At 35.0% G+C, this 25,482-nt stretch overlaps 2 protein-coding genes across 4 annotated transcripts in view; both read left to right on the top strand.

The window, feature by feature from the left end:
- LOC125651038 (collagen alpha-4(VI) chain-like) overlaps positions 1-4,618 on the top strand; it is a 31,318-nt gene extending 26,700 nt beyond the window's left edge. The window contains 5 exon segments of the mRNA XM_056165456.1: positions 1,454-1,686; positions 1,818-1,958; positions 3,493-3,551; positions 3,642-4,249; positions 4,465-4,618. Of these exon segments, the coding sequence (XP_056021431.1) occupies positions 1,454-1,686; positions 1,818-1,958; positions 3,493-3,551; positions 3,642-4,249; positions 4,465-4,603 (1,180 nt within the window). The 3' untranslated portion in view covers positions 4,604-4,618.
- Positions 4,619-5,412: 794 nt separating this feature from the next.
- On the top strand, positions 5,413-25,171 carry LOC130054755 (uncharacterized). Of its 3 annotated transcripts, none has more exons than XR_008803069.1 (14): positions 5,413-5,774; positions 14,853-15,017; positions 15,336-15,510; positions 15,825-15,948; positions 16,978-17,151; positions 18,559-18,746; positions 19,066-19,239; positions 20,064-20,296; positions 20,428-20,564; positions 21,572-21,763; positions 21,851-22,458; positions 22,679-22,757; positions 22,829-23,229; positions 24,782-25,171. XR_008803069.1 is itself a non-coding variant. In XM_056165458.1 (14 exons), the coding sequence occupies exons 3-14, from the start codon at positions 14,873-14,875 to the stop codon at positions 23,135-23,137; spliced, it is 2,538 nt and encodes an 845-aa protein (XP_056021433.1). In that variant the 5' UTR covers positions 5,413-5,774; positions 5,963-6,111; positions 14,853-14,872; the 3' UTR covers positions 23,138-24,763. The 3 variants fall into 3 exon arrangements, 2 of the variants coding, with proteins under 2 accessions (XP_056021433.1, XP_056021432.1); XM_056165458.1 differs by lacking the exon at positions 24,782-25,171 and adding an exon at positions 5,963-6,111 and having other exon boundaries at positions 22,829-24,763; XM_056165457.1 differs by lacking the exon at positions 24,782-25,171 and having other exon boundaries at positions 22,829-24,763.
- Positions 25,172-25,482: the final 311 nt, after the last annotated feature.

Here is a 25,482-nt window from a genome sequence, read left to right on the forward strand (position 1 = left end):
AGACCCCACGTATGTGTAGTTTTCTTGGACTGTGTATTCAAAGCAGTTGATATAGACCGTCAACATCATACTAAATACTAGAAATATCAAAATAGATTTAGTATACCCCTACATGTACCATCTCGCATTTTTAGTCAACAAAAATATGTTTCGGAAACTGCCATGACATTACGGTGACCTAATTCGTAGCTGTATAGTTTAATCATGGGCTGTTTATTTCTGAACCGTATTAGAATAGAAATAAAAGTACTTTTTTCGTGTATGATGCAGGATAACCTCTTCAGTTTCGAAATATTATTTGATATATAAAATCGTCGGCTTTTATATTTCAAAACATTTTTCGACCTCGTCGGTTATCCTGCAACATCTACGAAAACGCGATCTTTATTTCTGAACTATATAGTCTTATGTTTGTATGGTATTCTTAGGATTGGTTAACCATATATCGTTAACCGATTGGTGACTGTATTATCAGCCATAATACTGTCCATCTCATTGCGATCCAGCCTCACCCTCCAACACCTCCTAAATGCACCAACGTAGTGAAGTTGAAGTGTGTTGTAGTAACATACATATGCTCCGTATGGCACGTATGGGTTGTCCCAAAGTTTAAAAAATAAATAAATATAAATAGATAAAAACCACCGTGTACCAACACGTCTGATGACTGTGGCACCGCCTTTTGATGGCCGGACACATACATGTGGACATAGGTCATAAATTATAATGAAATAAAGAAGTAAATTATATTTATCAAAACTGTTATAAAATGATATCAATTTAATTATAAATAAGTAAGAAAAAAATTTATCTAATGATTTTAATAATAATTTTATTTAATTTATTGATTAATTTTAATGATAATTCTTATTTAATTTATTTGATAATTTTAATAATAATTTTTGTTTAATTTATTAAATAAGTAATAAAATTAAAATAGTAATTATATTTTTTTAAAATTTATTTGATAATTCTAATAATAATTTTATTTAATGAATTTGATAATAATTAATTATTCAATGATTTTAAGAATTTTTTATTTCTAAATAAGTTTTTAATAATATTTTTATAGTAATATTTATTTAATTTATCAAATAAGTAATAAAATTTAAATATAAATTTTAAAAAATCAATAAGTAAATTAGAATTGAATATTTAAAATATTTTTTATTTATTAGGATTATATTAGAAGGTGATAATTAGTAATAATTAGTAATATTAGTAATAGGTAATAGTAATAGGGATGTAGATATGTATATACATGTGAAATAGCTAATATATATACAGAAAAGAATTAGGGGAGGGTCGCCAAAAATGTGTTTATAATAGAGTGCTACTAGTTATTAGTAATAAATATAAATTGTGCCAGACAAGAATTTTGAGGTCTTCGTCAGGTGCTACACCTCAGACCCTGTTTCTTTATTTCTGAACTATATAGTCTTATGTATTGCAGAGTAAGGAAAGAAGGCGAGACAGCGGAAATGAAAATGGATGTTGCGTGTGCTCGATTGTTGCAGACGGACACACAAAAGGAAGATGTTACTGAAAAAGAAAGCAATATGAGTCATGACGTTTTCATATCTTACGCTCACAAAAACCCCAACGAAGCACATCTATTGTTAGAAGAGTTCGAAAAGCAGCATCCAAATCTAGAAGTCTTCTTTGACAGACAAGATTTACATGTCGGTATGGCTAACATCATCACGTTTCAATGTACTAGTATGTTGTTCTTCTTGGAGTGCAAATGGATAGGTACTGATAGTGTATTACCAAGGGAAGTTCAAATAATTCAAGGAGTTGTTGATTTGGTTTACTAGGTGGAATGTGGCAGAAGAGTCTGTATTACTCCTTGGACTCCGTAAAATGCGTCATAGCCCTTGTTTCCCGTGCATATCTATCGTCAGTGGTTTGTCAAGAAGAATTCAATATCGCAATGTACAGATGTCATCAGACTGTGAGTATAGCATATCGAGTTATGTGAGTGTAGTGTATAAAATGAGACATCCTGTGAGTGTAGTGTACAGAGTGAGATATTGTGTGAGTGTAGTGTACAGAGTGAGACATTGTGTGAGTGTAGTGTACAGAGTGAGACATTATGTGAGTGTAGTGTACAGAGTGAGACATTGTGTGAGTGTAGTGTACAGAGTGAGACATTGTGTGAGTGTAGTGTACAGAGTGAGACAATGTGTGAGTGTAGTGTATAGAGTGAGATATTGTGTGAGTGAAGTGTATAAAATGAGACATCCTGTGAGTGTAGTGTACAGAGTGAGACAATGTGTGAGTGTAGTGTACAGAGTGAGATATTGTGTGAGTGTAGTGTATAAAATGAGACATCCTGTGAGTGTAGTGTACAAAGTGAGACATTATGTGAGTGTAGTGTACAGAGTGAGATATTGTGTGAGTGTAGTGTACAGAGTGAGACATTGTGTGAGTGTAGTGTACAAAGTGAGACATTGTGTGAGTGTAGTGTACAGAGTGAGACATTGTGTGAGTGTAGTGTACAGAGTGAGACATTGTGTGAGTGTAGTGTATAGAGTGAGACATTGTGTGAGTGTAGTGTACAGAGTGAGACATTGTGTGAGTATAGTGTATAGAGTGAGACATTGTGTGAGTATAGTGTACAGAGTGAGACATTGTGTGAGTGTAGTGTACAAAGTGAGACATTGTGTGAGTGTAGTATACAGAGTGAGACATTGTGTGAGTGTAGTGTACAGAGTGAGACATTGTGTGAGTGTAGTGTATAGAGTTAGACATTGTGTGAGTGTAGTGTACAGAGTGAGACATTGTGAGAGTATAGTGTACAGAGTGAGACATTGTGTGAGTGTAGCGTACAGAGTGAGACATTGTGTGAGTGTAGTGTACAGAGTGAGATATTGTGTGAGTGTAGTGTATAAAATGAGACATCCTGTGAGTGTAGTGTACAGAGTGAGACATTGTGTGAGTGTAGTGTACAGAGTGAGACATTGTGTGAGTGTAGTGTACAGAGTGAGACATTGTGTGAGTGTAGTGTACAGAGTGAGACATTGTGTGAGTGTAGTGTACAAAGTGAGACATTATGTGAGTGTAGTGTACAGAGTGAGACATTGTGTGAGTGTAGTGTATAAAATGAGACATCCTGTGAGTGTAGTGTATAGAGTGAGACATTGTGCGAGTGTAGTGTACAGAGTGAGACATTGCATTTATGTTAAGTGTGTATGAACGAAAACAAACACAGGATTTTCTGCCCATGCGCAGGTGAAGGAATTCGTATTTCGTTTTATGAAACGGGAAAAACTTTTTCTGGAGTAAATCAAAACAATTTCGTTTACAAAACCTGAAAGTGTGCAGCATTGATATTAACTATATTGTAATCTGTATTTCAGCCGAAAGATTTTCTTCTAATCCTCCTTTGCATAGAGGACCTGCCATCTCTCCCAGATACTTACAGCCAGCATCAACTAATTGACTGTCGTGGAAATGAATACAGTAAATTGGTTCCCCGCCTTGTTAAAGACGTAGCACATTGGGTTTTTGAGAAGAAGAGACCGTCCTATCTGCGAAGAACGTCTACAGTGGTAAAGTAACCAGGTTGAATTAGTGATGTTTTGGGCTCTTGATGGGTATAGGTATAAAACGTTAAGAATTACTGCGTTCTTTTCCAGGTTTCTCAATTCTTTGCCTTCAGTGAAGTGTCTGAAGCTAGGAAAAAAGACGTGTGTGACACTTACACGATCAGATTAAACAGCATGCAGAGAAAAGTTCCTTTTCCAATAAAACCTCTGGACTCGTCTTTGTGTCACGTAGTAGTTAGTGCCAGTCAAAATGACCTAAACTTAGCAACATGTCTGCTCCACCAACTACAGAAAATCAGCCCAGACATCAAGATTGTTCTGATGACCGACTACACAGGAATCAACTTGAAGTGTCTTCAGACAGCTGAGAAGATCGTGGTCTTCCTGTCTAAACAATATCTGGATTCGGATCATCACCTGGAGGAACTCTTCGTCTCCATTATCCGCCAGCGGAACGATAAAGAGAGACAGATCTTGCACGTCTGTCAGACCACCGACCTGGGGGGAAACCCGGCATTTGCACATTTATTACCGATAAGCGTATGTTTAGAAGATAAATTTTGGGACAGTCTCTTCAAAGAATCAACTAAAACAATAACATTGGACTTAACTGAGTTAAAAGGATCATTCTCCTACAGATCCAAGCATTTTGCAGCAATGACCAAACTTGCAGACGACCTGTTGTTAGAATTAACAGGGTTTGTATAACTTACATGTAGTAGCAGGAAATATATGTCTGGAGATAATGAAATAACTAGTGCACATTGTATGGCCTAGATTTGAAAGTTTTGTTCCATATACATAATTTCACTTTCGTACTCAGTCTAGCTCAATAACTTTCAGAAGAAAACGATAGCCCTTGATATGTAATTGATAAGAGTAACTTGACAAGATATCGTTTTGTTTAATTTAGTCAAACTGCAGTAAAACCATCACCAATCATCAAACCTGCGGGGAAGAAAAATATGGGTGTCGTTCGAGAAATCACAAAGGTGAAATTTTGCTCTTTCTTAGAAGTATACAAGTACATGCTGGTATATTCAAAATTCTAATTCCCGCGAGGAGGCGGGTTGGAATAGGTCCTCAGTACCCCTTGCTTGTCGTAAGAAGCGATTAAATAGGACGGTCCTTCGGATGAGATCGCAAAAAACGAGGTCCCGTGTCGCAGCAGGTGTGGCACGATGAAAATACTTCTGCTCAAAGGCGAGCAAAGGCCTACATTTTTCAGCGCTTCACCGGCAATGGTGATGTCTCCATATGATTGAAAGATTCTCGAGCGATACGTTAAACCATATATAATCAATGAATTAAAATATTTAGATGTTTTTCAGTGCCTTTTGAATTTGGACGAAAAATCGACAAATGTGTCAGAGTTTCCTCCAGAAAAGAGTGTTGAATCCACGGAGAAAAGAAATAACCTTCTGAAATCTGAGCCCTTCAGCTTACAAAGCGACCAGTCAAACAAAGCAACCCACTCACAGTCCAACACAACTACCAACCAACAATCTCCTAAAGGTGGTGGACCTCGCTCTGAAAACAAATCCCCGAGTTCACACCCCAACACAATTACAAACCAGCGAACTCCTGATGATGATGGACCCGGCTCTAAAAGCAAATCCCCGAGTTCACACTCCAACACAAATACAAACCAACGAACTCCTAAAGGTTGTGGACCTCGCTCTGAAAACAAATCGTCCTCGTGTAATCTTCTCTAGAGAACAGTAGTACGCGAGTCCTAGGGATTTGTCTGTAAATACCAACACATCAGATAGTACTCAGAAATGGAATCGGAAACAAATTTAAATAACTTTTTAATTTTTTTTTTTTTTTTTTTTTTTTTTTTTTTTTTTTTTTACAAATAGTGACCATGGTGAAATGACTTTTGTTAATATGCATGACACACTAGTTGTCCAGTCATACAATGTAATAGGTGCTAGTACATGTTTCACATCTTGAACAAAAGATATTTCCGTGTACTCAGTAACTTGGTACACCCGAAATCCAATCTTCATGAAATAATTCTAGTTTGTACGAAAACCTATGGTTACCGTTAAATAAAATTTAAGTCTCATGCGAATTAGTTATCGAACGAGCTAAGTTAAATACTATGTTTACCTGGAAGAAGGTAAACAAAATGAATAATATAAAGATCACGATGAGAGGAAAGTAATGCAAAACTCGAAGGAAATATGTTGGATAATTTCTCGTTAAAACTGCAGAAAGGTAAGATTTTATAGAATCATCAATGTTGATAATGTATATATTAAACACGTGCAAAAAGAGGTTGTTTACATTGGAAACGACGAATAGCAGATTTTGAAGCTTTGTAGTAAACGCAATTAAACACTTTTAAAAGTATTTTGAACGGTGTCTCTTCAGCTTAATAGCATTGAGTCTTCTTCTCCATACAGAGTAATATCGACACCTGTCGCAATAACACAAGTGTGCACGTGGCGTCTCATAAAGAGTGCGGGACGTTTCGCTCCTTGGGACGTTTCGCCCCACAAGACTTTTCGCCCATCGCCCCACAAGACTTTTCGCCCAAACACTTGGCGTCTAGGTATTACGAGTATTCATTGATATTTCATATATTGTTTGTTGTACAAAGATTGTTTTCTTTATTTAGCAGATTAATCAGTGTCCACATTCATTGTGATTAATCTCCAGTTTCATTTTAACTGTGTTATGATTGCAATAAAACACGACAAACAGATTTAATTATTGCCGTTTTATTAAGGTTAAATAATCGCATGTATAATTTCAGTATGCCGGGGTCGATCTTAATTTCGAGACATTCCATAATTATGTCCACCCAACGGAGAAAATAATAACTGTTTTTATACTTTTAAAAAGAATAATTCCATCCATTATGACACTACAAAGATATCACCAAGGAAAGGAAATTAAACATTTGAATTAAAGTAAATGTATTATGTATCTATTATCTCAGAAATAAACTCCACACTCGTAGTAGTATAAAAATATCACATCGCCGTTTGAATATTCTCAAGTGGTTTAAATAATTCTTCATCAGACCTGAGTGTAGTATTTCAAAAGATTCAATATCTTAAATATTTTTGGAAAGTGAACCCTCGATGTACATGTATAAATATACAAGCAAACGGAATATTTTTAGACATTACATATTTTATTCAGTGGTAGATCTAAAGGGGGGGGGGGTACAAGGAGTTGCCCCCTTTCGGTTGAATATTTTTAGCAAAAATTGTTATCTTTTTATTGGGAGGTCTATAATCACGTACCCCTTTTGAGGGGTAGCAATCCCCCTGTTTTTGAATTTGTCATTGTAAAAAATAAATTATTCTATAACAAAGGATTAAATTTAGCTCCACTGGTTAAGTGTTCCGTCTGTTCAAGGTGTTGATAATTGTTATAAAGACGGTATTCCAATGATTTTTATGATCCATTCATTAATGAAACGAATTGGGTATATATCTTTTAAAAATAGGGTAATGAAAACAATTAGGACTTTAAAATTAAACTAACCTTGTAAATTTTTATAAAGTAACAATGCCTAGATAGAAAATATTCACGTATTCATATAAAACATTGAATATTCTGTTAAATGATATAATAAAAACAAATAAAATTTTAATTTTTGTTATAATTTTTTCGACTAGTTTGGATGTGTGTCGATCAAATGTTCATTCTATAAATTATCTACAAGTTATCTTATGGATGAATGTTTTCAATGAGTTGTCATAGACCTGAAACGCCGTATAGTACTAATGGGAACGCTGGGGCGTTTTGTACCAAGAATAGGGCCGAAACGTCATGGGGCGAAGCGAACTGTCTGAGGGCGAAACGTTCCGTTACCCTAGAGAAATATCTAGGAAAATAAACATTTATTTTTAATGTCAGCCTTTCATATAACCGTATATTATGAGCATCAGATTGTGTACTCTGTTACATTTTCATTCTCATTAGATAAAAATTAAAAGGATCAGAACAATACATTGTATGTGGTTAATGTAAAGAATATTTCGTTGAACGTCATCAGAAGTTGGTTAGAATGCAATATATGACACAGCTGGATAGTCCTCTCGGTAAAAGTATTAGAACGCGTCATTGTAACTGTAGTTAGATAATTACGTGGTTTTGAAAGGAGAACACAGCATACCTAAGTATTACACCTGAGATATAATAAGTTTATCCACCATTTAAGTATGGCGTGTAAAACGTTGCACTATTATACTAATCTCGCTACTTGTAATTTATATTCTAAAGCATATCATTCATATTCGAAAGTAGATTATGGTGTTACCATATCTGGTGGTAAGTGTACATTCTTTATGCTAGTGTAATACGATGAACATTTACCAAAAGTTTATCAATCAATAGACATTCATTACCTATGAATGTGCTGCGTATACACGTGGTCCAGATATGGTAACACCATAATCTACTTTCGTTTTCACATACATGTACACAATGAGCAGAGACTTTACAAACAGATAATATTACCCACAATGCAAATTATATTGAATAAGAATAAAAAATATTATCGAATAAGAATGACATGACTATCGAATAAGAATGACATGATTATCGAATATGAATTACATGCTTTTGAATATGAATAGCAAAATTATCGATTGAATATGAATGACATGATTGTCGAATATAAATAACATAATTATCGAATATAAATGACATGATTATCGAATATGAATGATAAGATTATCGAATATGAATCACATTTTTTTTTAATATGAATGATAAGATTATCGAATATGAATCACATGTTTTTAAATATGAATGATAAGATTATTGAATATGAATCACATGTTTTTGAATATGAATGATAAGATTATCGAATATGAATCACATGTTTTTGAATATGAATGATAAGACTATCGAATATGAATCACATGTTTTTGAATATGAATAATAAGATTATCAAATATGAATCACATGTTTTTGAATATGAAGGATAAGATTATCGAATATGAATCACATGTTTTTGAATATGAATGATAAGACTATCGAATATGAATCACATGTTTTTGAATATGAATAATAAGATTATCAAATATGAATCACATGTTTTTGAATATGAATGAAAAGTTTAGAATATGAATAACAATTTATTGAAGAAGAATGACATGTTTTTGAATATGAATAACACGTTTTAGAATAAGAATAACATGTTTTTGAATATGAATGATAAAATTATCGAATATGAATAACAACTTTTCGAATATGAATGATATGCTTTAGAATATGAATTACAAGTTTTCGAATATGAATAACAAGATTAATATAATAGTGCAACGTTTTACACGCCATATTTAAGGGCCCACGGGGAATGTACAGGTTAATTAGTAATTAATTATAGTAATAGGAATAGCGATATATGATATGTTTGAAAAGTGTAAATATGGATTTTAAAGCTGTATACATGTGTAATGGTACATGTTGGATATATTTTGATTCTTATTTTTATGACATTAAGTGGGGTATGATTTATGCCATATGATGGGATTTAATCAAAATAGGGAGGAATGTAGTATACTTAAGTTCAGATTTGGGAATCATATACTCATGAAAAGAGATACGTCACAATCAGGTGGCAGTTGTTCTGATACCCTGAACGAAGACCGATCCTTCTCTCCCTTCCAGGGTCTACAACTCAGGTGGGTTGTAAGTTTTAGTTACTCCTCACCATTACTAATTTATCATATCTGCCAACCACAACAAACCTACTGAGCTACTCAGCTAATCAATTTAAACTGAAAGGAATAGACAAATATTGCGGGTATTTATATATTTTTGTTCATGTTTTAAAAGAAAATTAGTCATTATGACTTTATAGTATACATCGTTAAAGTTCAACACGGCAAAAGTAAAGTGTACCGTGGGGATATTCCTATGTGACAGTCGTTGTACTCGTGATTCGATCACCAGCGGCCAAGATAACTCAGTTGGAAGAGCACCTGACTAGAGATCCATGAAGGTCGGCTTGAAATCCCGGTCTGGTCCATTGCATTTTTCTTCCTTTCTGTTATAGACCATGGGCTAGTAAAGGTAATGGGGGACCCCCTTGGGATTTTTGCAAACAAGTATTTTTTGAAAGTACATAGTCCCTAGATTATCAATCAGTTTGTTTGACATTTCTAAGTGGGGGCGTTTACGAGTTTTGGGGCAAAAACGTGAAATTTGTAAAAATGATAGCCAAAAACTGGAAAAACTCTTCAGATCCGATATAGATGTCATTGACAATTGCAAACAAGTATTTTTTGAACAAATATAACCCTTTGTTTATATATAAAGTTGTTTGACATAAATATGTGAGGGTATTTACGAGTTTTGGGGCTAAAACATGATTTTTTTTTTCTTTAACAATCGACGAAAAATAGAAAACTCCTTCAGATCCTATATAGATGACATGGACATTTGAAAACAATTATTTTCTGAAAGTCTGTAATCCTTTAACTATAAATCAGATTGTTAACATTGAGACCATTTAGATTTTGGGGGCAAAAACCAAAAATTCGTAAAAATAATAGCCGAAAACTGGGGGAAAAACTCTTCACATCCGATATAGATGTCATTGACATTTACAAACAAGTATTATGTGAACTTATGTAACCCTTTGATTGACAAGATGTTTGACATAAATAATTGGGGATGTTTACGACTTCTAGGGCTTAAACATGAATTTTTCTTTAAAAATCGCCGAAAAATGGAAAAGTCCTTCAGATCATTTATAAATAATATGGACCTTTGAAAACAATTATTTTTTGTAAACTTGTATGTAACCCTTGAATTGTGAAAAAGATTGTTTGACATAATGCAAGGGGACCTTTTCAAGTTTTGGGGCAAACTCATGAAATTTGTGATTAAAGTATCGTTTAAAAATGGAAAAACTTCGAGAATCTTACAATCACGATATGGACATTTGCAAAAATGTATTTTGCATTAAAGAACCCTTGTTCATATATCAAGTTGTTTGACATTAAGGCGAGGTATATGAATTATTGAGTTATTAGTAATAGATATCCTTGCATGCAATATTAATCCAGAATTTGTGATCGCATTGCAAATAGTAGTTTCAAACTCTTGAGTCTGTGAGTAACTTCTACAACCGGCCGCGACAAACTAAGTTGTTAAAACAGGTAGTGACAGTTCCATAGCCAAACGCTCGACATCAGGTGTGGATGTCACAAGTCTTCGGAGATGACCTTAAAGCTGACATGAATTAATAAATACGTACACCTTTCTCATCTTATTCGCCATATTTCTCTCAGGTAGCCTAATTTACTCTACCCGTATATACCCCAAATGTGATTGTCACACCTGAGTGATTTTTCTAGATGGACTCGACCAGTGCACATTTCCGATAGTAATATATAGAGAATGCGAAACAAATAAAATCACATTTTAAAACATTATGCTTTGCTCAAAATTACAAAATATTTATTGTATACCAATGCAACATTCCGAAAGTTTGGATAATTTAGAAAAAAATGCAAAAAAAAAAAAAAAAGAAGAAGAAGCTTTTCTTGCATACTTGCAAGTGTATGCAAGTATTTGCAGTTTCTTATGAAATAAATGCGGAGAAATCATTTGCCAATTACATACTGATAGAATGGAATAAGCAAAGAGCATAAAATATATTATTTATATCAATTCTTACAAAATACAGGTCCATGCCATATGCATAATATGTAATGCACATGGCATATTCGCCACAAAAAACCCGTATCAAATACGGACGTCTATTCAACAGGTATCGGAGATGTGCACTTACCGAAAATATTAGATTCTCTTTATTCTGATAAATCTACGAAACAAAATGATAAACTCCATTTGTATCTCGTTAGAACTTTACAACACGTTGTCATTCCATTATACAGACTGCGACACACTTCACCCGTGTCAAATAGGGTGTCTTCAATCAGGGGAGATGTCAGAGTCGAAAATTTTTCCTGTATTGAATGCTTGTCTGGTCGAAGTTTTGCAGTTTATAGAAATCAGGAATCTAATCATATACACTGAGCATCTGGTTGGATATATTGCGTGCTCAATTCAAAATTTATCGATTATCATATACAAATTTGGATATACAAATAAGGGAATAATGATCGAAAATAAACATCTGTTTAAAAATGCGGGTATTACATTTGCAATCCATAATAAACAGTTGATTACACAAAGACACATATAAAAGGAAATGTATAAACGAAAATATAGTTTTATTGTTTCTTTGGGAACCACATAATTATTTACGGTCTCTGTATGTTTATATTCATTGATTGAACAGGAGAGAGAGAGAGAGAGAGAGAGAGAGAGAGAGAGAGACTGTCCTACTTCGATGTACAATATCATTTCACAGAAGGAAAGAAAATTGATCATTGATATACTGGTAAGCTTACAAGTATTAAAAAATTCCAGCTATTTAAAAAAATTGTTATTGACAATATATTAAAAACTTACAGGAGTTGATGCTTATAATTGAATTCATTACAAATTTAAAAAAAAATAATATCAGTTTAAACTGTGCATGTAGAAAATACTGACTTTATATGTTAGAATAACGGGAAAAAAAGTAAATTGTCAAAAAAGTGGGGAGAGCAGACTAACTCAGCCTCCTTGCCCACCCCAACCCCCTGTATACATGTACGTGCCTGAAACAACATATCAATTCGTGTTGAAAGAAAGGTGCATATCTGCATTTCATTAAATTCCAAAGGAGCTCGAATTTATGTGTTCCCCTATTAATTATTTTGTATGCAAGATTCGTTCCCGAATTTAGAATCATGCTTTCAGTCAGAGCAGAAATGAATTCAATTTGAAGTACATCTAGTTTGAATGCAAATGTGGGGTTCCTTCTTTTAATTTCATCAGACTCATTAGAACCCCCTCCCCCAAACTATGCAGCTTTGTTTTTATTGATATCTAAATCGGCATATGAATCCGGATACAAATTATATAATGTTTTTTCGTGATCATATAGATATCGATATTAGAAAATGTTTATACTCTTGCCTTTTGCATATCCTACTAACGCATTACAGTAGATTGACACTGTATCATATCAAATAAAACCTCAACACGAATTTTACTGATTTATGAATACTAATATCTTATCGAATACATTTGGATATGAAATTTCGACGTACAGCGGTATGTCTATTTTCAGAATACAGCGTGTAAAATACCCCTACTATCTCACCTTTTTCGTCAGCAAAAAGCAATGTATGCTGTTTCGGAAACTGCCATGACGTCACAGTGACCTTATTCGTAGCTATATAGGAAAATAATCGGCTGTATATTTCTGAGCCGTAGTAGAATAGAATAAAATTTCTTGTTTTCGTGTATGTCAAGAAAACGCAACCATTGTTTCTTGATTAGAACATTAGCCATTGTTTTTTCTGAGTGGGTAAGATGATAATGTAGAAATTATGGGAAATCTTACAAGTCCACATGGGGATAATAAAAATATTATGGGAATTTTTCACAACACACAAAGACGTAAACGTAGTCATGAACTTCGGTCATACATTGTACAAAGTAGCATTACTAAACGAACACATTGTCTCTTGTGAATTACTTGTATGTTTGGTTCACATTCACAGAAAACTTTATTCCATTCCTTTCAAAGTTTTAGATATTAACTTGTATTTGAAGAAGCCAAAGCAAGCCCATACTTGGATTTTTCAATCCCAAATTATGTGATTGTGGATGCTATCCACCAAATGCTCATGCAACACCTCGTGTTACGGATGAAAATATTTCCGAATTACGCTGTACGCCGTCGGCTCTTTCAACTGAAATTTGTCAACAAGGGAATAGATGCCGTCAAGATAAGCAAATTCTTGGTCATAAAAAGGATCTGTCTTGTAATCCATCATACTTTCAAGATTGTCTGTGTCTTATACAGATATACTTTTACAATTGCATCCAAACTGTTTAATTACAAACAAACTCAGTGCCTAGATATCGACCATTTTTAAAAAATCCTAGGATGTGTTTTTGTTTTTCTTTCAACTAGTTATAGTCCTGCTGGACATATAGTTAATGGTAATGTGGATATAGTTGAAAATCACTAATTTTGAAAATCTCGAAATGAAGCGAGCCCCAAATCTTGCACTGGGGACAGAACTTCATTTCTGTTATGAATTCAGTCGAAAAATTATGTCAGACGATGGGCTAAAGATTGACGCCGAGAATCACCGGAGGTGGAATCAGGTACTTACGAGTTGCAGTTGCAATTGTCCAGGCAGTTCGCCGTGAGCCCTCTATCTTGATCATGTAAACGGAGAAATTCGTAGTCAACATCATTATGTAAAGAACGACTGAACATGTTGTATGAAACATGTCAGACAGCATTCGACCTAATGACATATTATATTTGCAAAAAAGATCATTATAATTGTAATAAAATCTGCGGAATGTTGATTTTAAGTAAGATTGTTGAAACCCTAGCAATTTGGTAGAAGTTTGCTTCGGTGTAGAAAATGATTATACGCAGAACATGCTCTCTTGTTTCGAATTCTTTGTAAGATTACAAGGTTACAATGAAATATCGCTACATAAAGATGGAGAAGCTGAAGTAATCTCGCTTGTCAAAAAGTTGTTAGTTTGCCATTAACATATATGTACATGTTCAATAAAACATCCAGTTATGACACGGATGTGGACGACTATGTCGTGATTTTTACTTTGTGTTCACTGTAATTGACGTGTTAATGAAAATGGGTATTTTGGTAATAGACAAACGTCGTCAATGTATCTCAATGTCGAGTTGATGGTCATTGCAAGAGATTTCTTCTTATGTAAAATTCTGCCTCATATGACTACAAAAAGAGACAGCTAATTGATAAAGCACAATTTGTGCCCATGGAAATTCCAACGGACTGTTGAAACACCTGGCTTGAATTTCTTGAAAACAAATCACAAACTTAAGTTTGAGTTTTCTTGTATTTGAGCAGTCAGAATTTGAGAAAAATCTCAAACTTAAGTGCAAATTTCGGTTTCAAAGTTTATTACTAGAAATCTAGGCCAGATCTTCGAAAGCTACATAAATATTGCTAATAAGGAACTCCAGTATTTGGATATCAACTTTAGAGTACTTGTATGCGGAATCATATTAGGTACGACTGATAGAAGACTATGAATTTTCCCCGTTCCATTTTAATTATGTTAATAGCCTAGTATTGAATTCATTGAGAGGAATGGTAGTGTAAAGTTTTTGATTAATCACAACGAAATTGAACGTCATACATATCTATATATATAAATATTGCAAACAACTAATTCACTGTAGATGATATTTAGGGTAGAAAACCAAGTTCAGGATGGAAGATCGTACCATCACAATTCAGGAAACTATTACTGTGGAGACTTCTTTTGGGGAACATGTCATCGAACTGTGTTATGGCGACATTACAGCACTTCCGATGGAGGAGAAAGTGGACATCATTATGGTATCAGCCTTTCTTGGTAAGTCTGAATCTATTTACCTTACAGAATGAAAGAGCTATCATAATACTATTTCCGACAGCCAGTTATATTGTAGACGTTTAAAGACATGGCGTAAATGGCTCCACTGATTGTGGGGAGGCTGTCGCGTGCATTTGTTGACTCGCTACATACAATGTACGTGTATCTACATGTATAACGATTCTCGTTACCCTATGTGACAATACTCTACGTTCAATATACTAGACCAGCACTGTTTCACTATCTGTTATGTATGTTGTTTTTATTATTTTTCCCGCCTGTTTGTATGTTTCATGCTTTGTCGTTTTTGTATTGTAGGTGACTACTCTAATGTCCAGGGGACTTTGATCGGATCACTTAACCACAATTTGGGTATATCTACTAGAGAACTTTCCAAAGACAAAGCTATGGATCTCCGTATCCACTATTCCTGCTGGTTCTCAAAGGACCTGTCGCCGGATGTACCCTTCGGACGACTTCTTTGCTTTGAAAAGTTTGTATAAGAATTAATAGTATGTATGTACGTGTACTTCCATGCGTGCGTGTGTTCTTCAATTCGTGTGTGTATGTGTGCGCTCGCATGTGTGCGTCTGGAGTCGGGTGGGTGGATGTGTACCAAAAATAAATATTGATGTGTATCTTTAAATGTCTCTTCAAAATGCAACATATAATGAGATTATTGCATGTATTTCAAATATATCAATCACATTATGGTATCTGTTATTGCTAGCCATGGTAGCAAATTTGATAAAGCAGTAGCTCAATTATCCAGTATAAACGCAGTGTTAAATTTATTTGATCTTGCAGAACAAGAGGCTCCAGTAAGCAATCACTAACACGACAAATTAGAGATATTTTCAAAGTGTTGGTTCCCATCCTGAAAAACCAAAGCACAACAATAATCACCCCTCTACTGGCTACAGGAAACCAGGTAAATTAAACGTCAGAGTATAAACCAGGTTTATCAAACGTCAGAGCACAATTATTCTGGTATTGGCCTCAGGAAACCAGGTTTATCAAACGTCAGAGCATTATTATTCTGCTATTGGCCTTATGAAACCAGGTAAATAAATTTAATTCGAGGTTAACATAAATCGGGTAAATAAATTGAATTAGAGAATAACAATAAACCAGGTAAATAGATAAAACAAACCAGGTAATGACCAAAGACGTATAAACTAAAACTGTAACTGACTATATGACTCCTCCTATCTATAATGAAAAACCTGTCTGTTGCCTGTGAGTCAGGTACATGTGTAATTAAAGACAATATATAATGCACATGAAACCATCCATGTATTACCAGCACAACAGCAAGAACATTACGTCATCTGATCAAAAAGATTAATATTATTACTTTAGAGGAGGAATTGAGAAACAGGACCTTGAGGGGGATACTTCACAGTTTCACAGGTAGGTACGCGTCACTCGGATACTACATTCCCACCTTTTTCCATGTACCAATATTTCACTGATTGTTCATGTGTTGACAACCCATTCTCTTCTTACGATATATCCAAATGATAAGTTTCACTCTAATTGTACTTGTGTAGGAGTGGATCAAGCATTGAACAACACATTTAAACTTGTACGTAGACATGTACCACGGTTCTGGAGTCCGAAAGCTGAGTTCTCTTAATGCTGTGGAGGACTTGTCATGGTCGTGGAAAAATGATATCATACTAATTTATATCATACAATAGTATATATCCTAATCATAAGTACAAAATTAGGAATTTTACCACCTATTCCAATGTAAAACCGACCCCGGAGGGAGGGACAGATGTATCACAATGAATATAGACAAAAACAATAAAAATAGTGGTAATTAGTTTTTCAAAACTCTGATACAAGTAGTTTACATTATATTATATACATCATATGAGATATGACATTGATCACTGTTCGTTATCTTCACCTTTCATCGATTAACGAATGAAATAACGTTTTTCTTTTTTAGCGTTCGGACAAGGGAACAGTACTACAAGCGACTGTACTGAGTGCAATCAGCTGGATCCAGGCAGGACTTCCGCTAAAAAAGCTAAAAATAGTGCTATATGAACCCCAGAACAAGGATCTAAACAAATGTTTCTCTAGTTTAAAAGAGAAACATATCAAAACGCAAAGAAAGGAGGTGGGTTCTTTTTTATACGCCCATCATTAGACGTCCCGTATTATGTTATGGCGCTGTCCGTGCGTCTGTCCGGCTGGCTGTCCGTCTCGGGTCATGTTTTCCGGACTTTTTCACGTAACGAATGCATGTACAACTTTGAAATTTGGTCACAATATCTCCCTTAAGAGTTGTGAGAGTGAGTTTGCATTTCAGTTGGATTGGTCCATCCTTGACCTACTTTAGGGTGATAAGTAAGTCAAACAGTTTTCTGGACTTTTTTCACTATCGGTACAGATATTGCCCTGAAATTTACACATAAGCTTCTTTTCAGAGAAATACAAGTTCAGTTTGCATTTCAGCTGGATTGGTCCGTCCGTCTGTGACCTACATTAGGACTAAAAATAGGTCAAGCAGTTTTCCGGGCTTTTTTCATTATGGATACAGATATTGTTCTGAAATTTAATCAAGGCTTCCTCTTGGAGGAATATAAGTTCAATTTGCATTTTTAGCTGGATTGACCCATGCTTGACCTACTTTTCAGCTAAAAATAGGTCAAACACTTTCCCCGGGCTTTTTTCATTACGGATACAGATATTGCCCTGATATTTAGTGAGAGGCTTCCTCTCAAAGGAATACAAATTCAGTTTGCATTTCAGCTGGATTGGTTCATCCTAGATTATGCTTTGGAAAAAATAGGTCAAACAGTTTTCTGGGCTTTTTTCGTTACGGATACAGATATTGCCCTGATATTTAGTGAAAGGCATCCTTTCGGTGGAATACAAGTTCAGTGTGCATTTCTTTGACCTACTTTTTGGAAAAAATAGGTCAAACAGTTTCCGGGCTTTTTTCATTACAGATACAGATTAAATGAAAGTTCGTTTCACACAAAAACATCAATCTTGTTTAAAAAAATTTTGTTCAGCTTAAAACATGACTTCTTTACAAGCGTCCATCTCATTGACTAGGAAAGAAGTGGATCCAATTTGTCGTCTTGAAAATATGATAATATCGCGTAGAAATCGTCAATTGCTTTGTGTAAAACATAAAAATGGTATGTTTCCCGATAAACATTGACAGATGTGTTCTTGGTGATCAAAATAAAGCTACAACATCGACAATCTAGATATGTATGTAGGCCTACTTATTTGTTGTGCCTGCCGGTGTCCGAAACTGTTAAAACGTCTGTTACTCTGGACACGTAAAAAGAGATTTCATTGCATCTTTAAATCCCCAGTTAATTTTCAGCAGTTCATTATTTGCATATTAAGGAATTTTTTCTCCAACCTTATTGTCAAATATATAATCACAACTGTTTGATTCGGTGTTTGGTGGTTCGAATATTTTTCATTTTTCAACTTTGCTTCCATTATAAATCTTGAAAAATAATTATTAATTTTCAATTTTGAAATTTCTTATTGCATATTGTAGAAGAAATTTGATCCAGCATATGACATATTTTTCGTCTATCAATCGACCGATTCGGCGATAGTGAAAGCCTTGACCAAGAAACTTCAGACCAGGAAATCTGATTTAATCATACACTCTACCGCCTCGAAGTTTGACGATAAGACTGTATGGCAACAAGGAATCTTTGATCTTATGATGGGCAGCAAAAGGTTTGTACGTCAACACCAATATCTAATTTACAACATGTTTGACCTATTGTTTATTCCCTCTGTGTCGAATTTCATAAAGAATTGTGTGGAAATGAATTCGCCATAAGAGGAAATTTCGTTCGAAGCATGGGTGTCCCATCGCAGTTTTTGAGATTGTGGCATCTAAGAACATAATGATTAAGTAGTGACTAAACAAATCGCGCAAATTCCGACAAATGCATATGAACAATGATACAACAAGCATTGTAAAATTGTATTATTTTACAGAATAACGTTATTTTTTTCAATTCGTAGTCAGTGCTAACCTTTCATCTTACAGAATTGTTCCAGTGCTAACCCCAAACTTTGTCGGAAATGACGATTGTCTAGAGACATTCAACATGGCGATTTGTTGCACACGCCTACGCGGAAATGACTTCCTTATCCCTTTATACCTAGAAAGTATTCAGATTATTCCCGTTAGCATTGTTTTGGTCCAATACTTAGACTGCAGGTAAGAAAGACTTTTCCAGGCCTAGAAAATAATGAAATGTTCCGCTTATCACATCTTGCAAGATAGAGATTAGATTTCGGAAATACAGATCTGGTTGGTTTGTTTATCGTTTTACCACGGTTATTGCAAAGATCAAAGGAATGCCGCGGTCATTATTCTGCAATATACAAACGAACATCGTACGTAATAAATTATTATGAGAAAAATGATCTCTCATCTTACTTGCACTTCTTGTTTTGCAAATCCAACAGTAAAGTCGATAACTGATAATTCAATTTTTTAATCATAAGAATTAATATATCTTGCAAAACAAATTTATAAACGACTGAAGAATATTTGGCATTCATTATAAATCAATCGTCTGCATTCCGAGATCGATACACATGTAAACAAACATGGCGATAAACAGACACTACGTATACGTAGTTTTCTTAGACTGTGTATTATAGGCAGTTAATATAAACCGTCAACATCATACTAAATACTAGAAAGATTTTTCAAAATAGATTTATTACACTCCTACCATCTCACATGTTTAGTCAACAAAAATATCTTTCGGAAACTGCCATGACATTACGGTGACCTAATTCGTAGCTGTATGGGTAAATGATGGGCTGTATATTCCTGAGCCGTATTAGAATAGAAATAAAAGTACTTTTTTCGTGTATGATGCAGGATAACCTCTTCAGTTTCGAAATATTATTTGAAATATAAAATCGTCGGCTTTTATATTTCAAAACATTTTTCGACCTCGTCGGTTATCCTGCAACATCTACGAAAACGCGATCTTTATTTCTGAACTATATAGTCTTTATGTATTGCAGAGTAAGGAAAGAAGGTGATACAGCGGAAATGAAAATGGAAGTTGCGTGCGCTCGATTGTTGCAGACGGACACACAAAAGGAAGACGTTACTGAAAAACAAACCAATATGAGTCATGACGTTTTCATATCTTACGCTCACAAAAACCCCAACGAAGCACATCTATTGTTAGAAGAGTTCGAAAAGCAGCATCCAAATCTAGAAGTCTTCTTTGACAGACAAGATTTACATGTCGGTATGGCTAACATCATCACTTTTCAATGTACTAGTATGTTGTTCTTCTTGGAGTGCAAATGGATAGGTACTGATAGTGTATTACCAAGGGAAGTTCAAATAATTCAAGGAGTTGTTGATTTGGTTTACTAGGTGGAATGTGGCAGAAGAGTCTGTATTACTCCTTGGACTCCGTAAAATGCGTCATAGCCCTTGTTTCCCGTGCATATCTATCGTCAGTGGTTTGTCAAGAAGAATTCAATATCGCAATGTACAGATGTCATCAAACTGTGAGTATAGCATATCGAGTTGTGTGAGTATACTGTATAGAATGGGACATCCTGTGAGTGTAGTGTACAGAGTGAGACATTGTGTGAGTGTAGTGTACAGAGTGAGACATTGTGTGAGTGTAGTGTATAAAATGAGACGTGAGTGTAGTGTACAGAGTGAGATATTGTGTGAGTGTAGTGTACAGAGTGAGACATTGTGTGAGTGTAGTGTACAGAGTGAGACATTATGTGAGTGTATTGTACAGAGTGAGACATTGTGTGAGTGTAGTGTACAGAGTGAGATATTGTGTGAGTGTAGTGTACAAAGTGAGACATTGTGTGAGTGTATTGTACAGAGTGAGACATTGTGTGAGTGTAGCGTACAGAGTGAGACATTGTGTGAGTGTAGTGTATAAAATGAGACATCCTGTGAGTGTAGTGTACAGAGTGAGACATCCTGTGAGTGTAGTGTACAGAGTGAGACATTGTGTGAGTGTAGTGTACAGAGTGAGACATTGTGTGAGTGTAGTATACAGAATGAGACATTGTGTGAGTGTAGTGTACAGAGTGAGACATTGTGTGAGTGTAGTGTATAGAGTGAGACATTGTGTGAGTGTAGTGTACAGAGTGAGACATTGTGTGAGTGTAGTGTACAGAGTGAGATATTGTGTGAGTGTAGTGTATAGAGTGAGATATTGTGTGAGTGTAGTGTACAGAGTGAGACATTGTGTGAGTGTAGTGTACAGAGTGAGACATTGTGTGAGTGTAGTGTACAGAGTGAGACATTGTGTGAGTGTAGTGTATAGCATGAGGAATTGTATTCATTTAAAGTGTGTATGTATGAACGAAATCAAACACATGTTTTCTCTGTTCATGCGCAGGTGAAGGAATTCGTATTTCATCGCAACATTTAAGTTTTATAAAACTGGTAAAAATGTGTCTGGTGTAAATCAAAACAATTTCATTTACGAAACCTGAAATTGTACAGCATTGGCAATGTATTAATTATATTGTAATCTGTATTTCAGCCGAAAGATTTTCTTCTAATCCTCGTTTGCATAGAGGACCTGCCATCTCTCCCAGATACTTACAGCCAGCATCAACTGATTGACTGTCGTGGAAATAAATACAGTAAATTGGTTCCCCGCCTTGTTAAAGACGTAGCACATTGGGTTTTTGAGAAGAAGAGACCGTCCTATCTGCGAAGAACGTCTACAGTGGTAAAGTAACCAGGTTGAATTAGTGATGTTTTGGGCTCTTGATGGGTATAGGTATAAAACGTTAAGAATTACTGCGTTCTTTTCTAGGTTTCTCAATTCTTTGCCTTCAGTGAAGTGTCTGAAGCTAGGAAAAAAGACGTGTGTGACACTTACACGATCAGATTAAACAGCATGCAGAGAAAAGTTCCTTTTCCAATAAAACCTCTGGACTCGTCTTTGTGTCACGTAGTAGTTAGTGCCAGTCAAAATGACCTAAACTTAGCAACATGTCTGCTCCACCAGCTACAGAAAATCAGTCCAGACATCAAGATTGTTCTGATGACCGACTACACAGGAATCAACTTGAAGTGTCTTCAGACAGCTGAGAAGATCGTGGTCTTCCTGTCTAAACAATATCTGGATTCGGATCATCACCTGGAGGAACTCTTCGTCTCCATTATCCGCCAGCGGAACGATAAAGAGAGACAGATCTTGCACGTCTGTCAGACCACCGACCTGGGGGGAAACCCGGCATTTGCACATTTATTACCGATAAGCGTATGTTTAGAAGATAAATTTTGGGACAGTCTCTTCGAAGAATCAACTAAAACAATAACATTGGACTTAACTGAGTTAAAAGGATCGTTCTCCTACAGATCCGAGCATTTTGCAGCAATGACCAAACTTGCAGACGATCTGTTGTTAGAATTAACAGGGTTTGTATAACTTACATGTACATGTAGCAGCAGGAAATATATGTCTGGAGATAATGAAATAACTAATGCACATTGTATGGCCTAGATTTGAAAGTTTTGTTCCATATACATAATTTCACTTTCGTACTCATTCTAGCTTAACCACTTTCAGAAGAAAACGATAGCCCTTGATATGTAATTGATAACAACAACTTGACAAGATATCCTATTTTTTATTTAGTCACACTGAAGTTAAACCATCACCAATCATCAAACCTGCGGGGAAGAAAAATATGGGTGTCGTTCGAGAAATCACAAAGGTAAAAATTAGTTCTTTTGTAGCAGTATACATGTACATGCGGGTAAATTTCAAAATTCTAATATTTTTCAGTGCCTTTTAAATTTGGAGGAAAAATCGGCAAATGTGTCTGAGTTTTCTCCAGAAGAGAGTGTTGAATACACGGAGAAAAGAAATGACCTTCAGAAATCTGAGCCCTTCAGCTTACAAAGCGACCAGTCAAACAAAGCAACTCACTCACAGTCCAACACAACTACCGACCAACAATCTCCTGATTATGATGGACCCGGCTCTAAAAGCAAATCCCCGAGTTCACACTCCAACACAAATACAAACCAACAACCTCCTAAAGGTGGTGAACCTCGCTCTGAAAACAAATCGTCCTCGTGTAATCTTCTCTAGAGAACAATAGTACGCGAGTCCTAGGTATATGTCAATACTCTGTTGTCTGTGATATACATGTAATCGTATGCTAGACTACATATAAGTAGTCATTAAAGGACACATCTCGTGTTTTCAAAGTATACAGAATTATATGTATTTTGTCTTCCTTATGCTTATAGAAATTAATTGTAATAGTTCGTTTGCTGAAGTATTGCGATAATTAGCCACAATACGGACTTAAATCTAAGCCCTGATTTCAAAAAGCCTAGTTAATTAGATAGGTAGTCACGTGGTACAGTGACGTCATATGCGACCTTCGTCGATCAACTTGTTGTAAAAGTATTGTTAGATATGTTTAAAAACTCGGGTTTTAGGGGGCCTAATTTATTTATCATGGATAACATTTATTTCGATGTTGACAAATTTCCTGAGTCTTATATCTTTTAGCCACCAGTGCATACAAATAACGACCCAAATGTAGCGAGGAAAGCGGGTATGAAATCTGCATTTTGCGAGTAAATGATGTTTACATGGGATCACTGTCTAAACACTATTTGGTAATATCATTTCTGTAAACAACTGTAATTAGAGTTGTTGCTTTTCTAAAATAAACAGTGCAATTATTATTAAATTTATTTTTGGAGAAGTTAGATAGGCCTAAATTATGATACGATTACGTATCATTGGCAACTAGCTAGTACTACTGTCACGGGTGCATTTCGGAAAAAAATAATAAAAATGATCAAACTTATTGTGAAAATCACAATACTTTTAAATTATTTATTCAAGAAATTTTATTAATCATTATTATTTTTTATCTACACGTTGTTACTTAGGAAGTGGGAGCGCGGCATGCTGTTGTTGTAAACACGTACACGTGTTCCTTTAAAAAATGAAAGCATTATAATTCAATTCAAAGTTGGGAAATATCATATTTTATTATTTATAATTGAAAGTTCAATTATCTTTTATATTTAAATTTCTTTTTTTAAACTACCAGTTGGTAGACACGGCTAGCAAAGTTCTGCCTATATGTTGTTACAAGGTGAAGGTCAGTTGGTGCGAGTGTGGATTGAATTTGAGAGCAGAACGGAAAGCATATGCCGTAGGCCTATATGTAACAGTGCGTAGCTTCGATAGAACCATTTTCTCGCAGTTTATCTACGTCTTTGTCCAAGTGCTTGTTTGAAAAAGTACAGGGACCAATTCTACTGGGTTTTTTAATGGCAAAATCGTTGTGCCGACAAAAAATATTCACGTCTTGTCACTCATACCTTCCTTCGAAAATTGAAGAAAACACAGTCCAAATCCTCTCTACTGACAGCAAGTACACCCTTAAACGGCACAAAACACCCTAATGCAGTGTTATTTACAAGCCGTTAATGTGATAATTGTTTGTTTGTCAATTAAATCTAATCTGTTTATGAAATGGCTAACAACTGTTTTCAAATCGTCTCGCTCGAGGTCGCATATTACGTCACAGATAATGGCGCGTAAAATATCGAAGAAAATATGCATATCGCAAGATTTGAATTTCATCGCTTTCAAACTCGAAAACTACGCAAACTGTTTCATTCAAAACACACGTAAAGTAGTTTTAGGCATGAAATGAATTAATTTTGCTGAAAAAAATAAAAAGTTTAAAAACATGCGATGTGTCCTTTAAAGCTCTCCCTAAAAGTTATTTTGTTTCCGATTCCTTTCATGGTTACGCAGTACAAGTATTTTTTTTCTCAATTACCTTTTTAATGCAAATTTCTAAATCTTCTTGATGTTTTATTTTGTTCATTACTCTGCATAGTGCTCTACATTAAAAAAAAGTAGCTCTTGATCTTGATCATAGTGTTTTATTTTGATAATTTTACAGATATAAGATCTTATGTCATACTGTCATTCAATTGTGCTTTATTGTTGCATTCCTCTTCTTACCCTTGTAAAGCGCCTTAGAGTAATTTGTATTTTATAAGGTGCTATATAAATCTTATTATTATTGTATTATTATTACTATTACTATCGGATGTATTGATATTTACAAATAAAATCTGGACTACAGCTTAGTATTTGAGAGATACTAGTGGCAAGATACTTGGTACCAAGGAATTGCTATGAGCAAAACCAAGCATCCTTTTTATACAAACATCCAGATCTCGGAGTCCCGCTATCTAATCACAATCTTCCAATTTATGTTTATGTTGTGTGATACTGGGTGATCGCTCGGTCTCCTGTGGTAAGTTTTGTCCAGCATGTTGACCACTAATATTATCTGTTATGACACTGGGTGATCGCTCGGTCTCCTGTGGTAAGTTTTGTCCAACATGTTTATAACCACTAATATTATCTGTTATGATACTGGGTGATCGCTC

Source organism: Ostrea edulis, chromosome 5, assembly GCF_947568905.1.
Source record: "Ostrea edulis chromosome 5, xbOstEdul1.1, whole genome shotgun sequence".
Classification (NCBI taxonomy): Eukaryota; Metazoa; Mollusca; class Bivalvia; order Ostreida; family Ostreidae; genus Ostrea; species Ostrea edulis.

Bases quoted from the DNA above. Each gene is read 5' to 3' on its own strand.
- LOC130054755 (XM_056165458.1), top strand. From the start codon at position 14,873: ATGGAAGATCGTACCATCACAATTCAGGAAACTATTACTGTGGAGACT. The intron at 17,152-18,558 runs GTGGGTTCTTTT...TGCATATTGTAG, and splicing joins TCAAAACGCAAAGAAAGGAG to AAGAAATTTGATCCAGCATA. The intron at 22,758-22,828 runs GTAAAAATTAGT...AATATTTTTCAG, and splicing joins TCGTTCGAGAAATCACAAAG to TGCCTTTTAAATTTGGAGGA.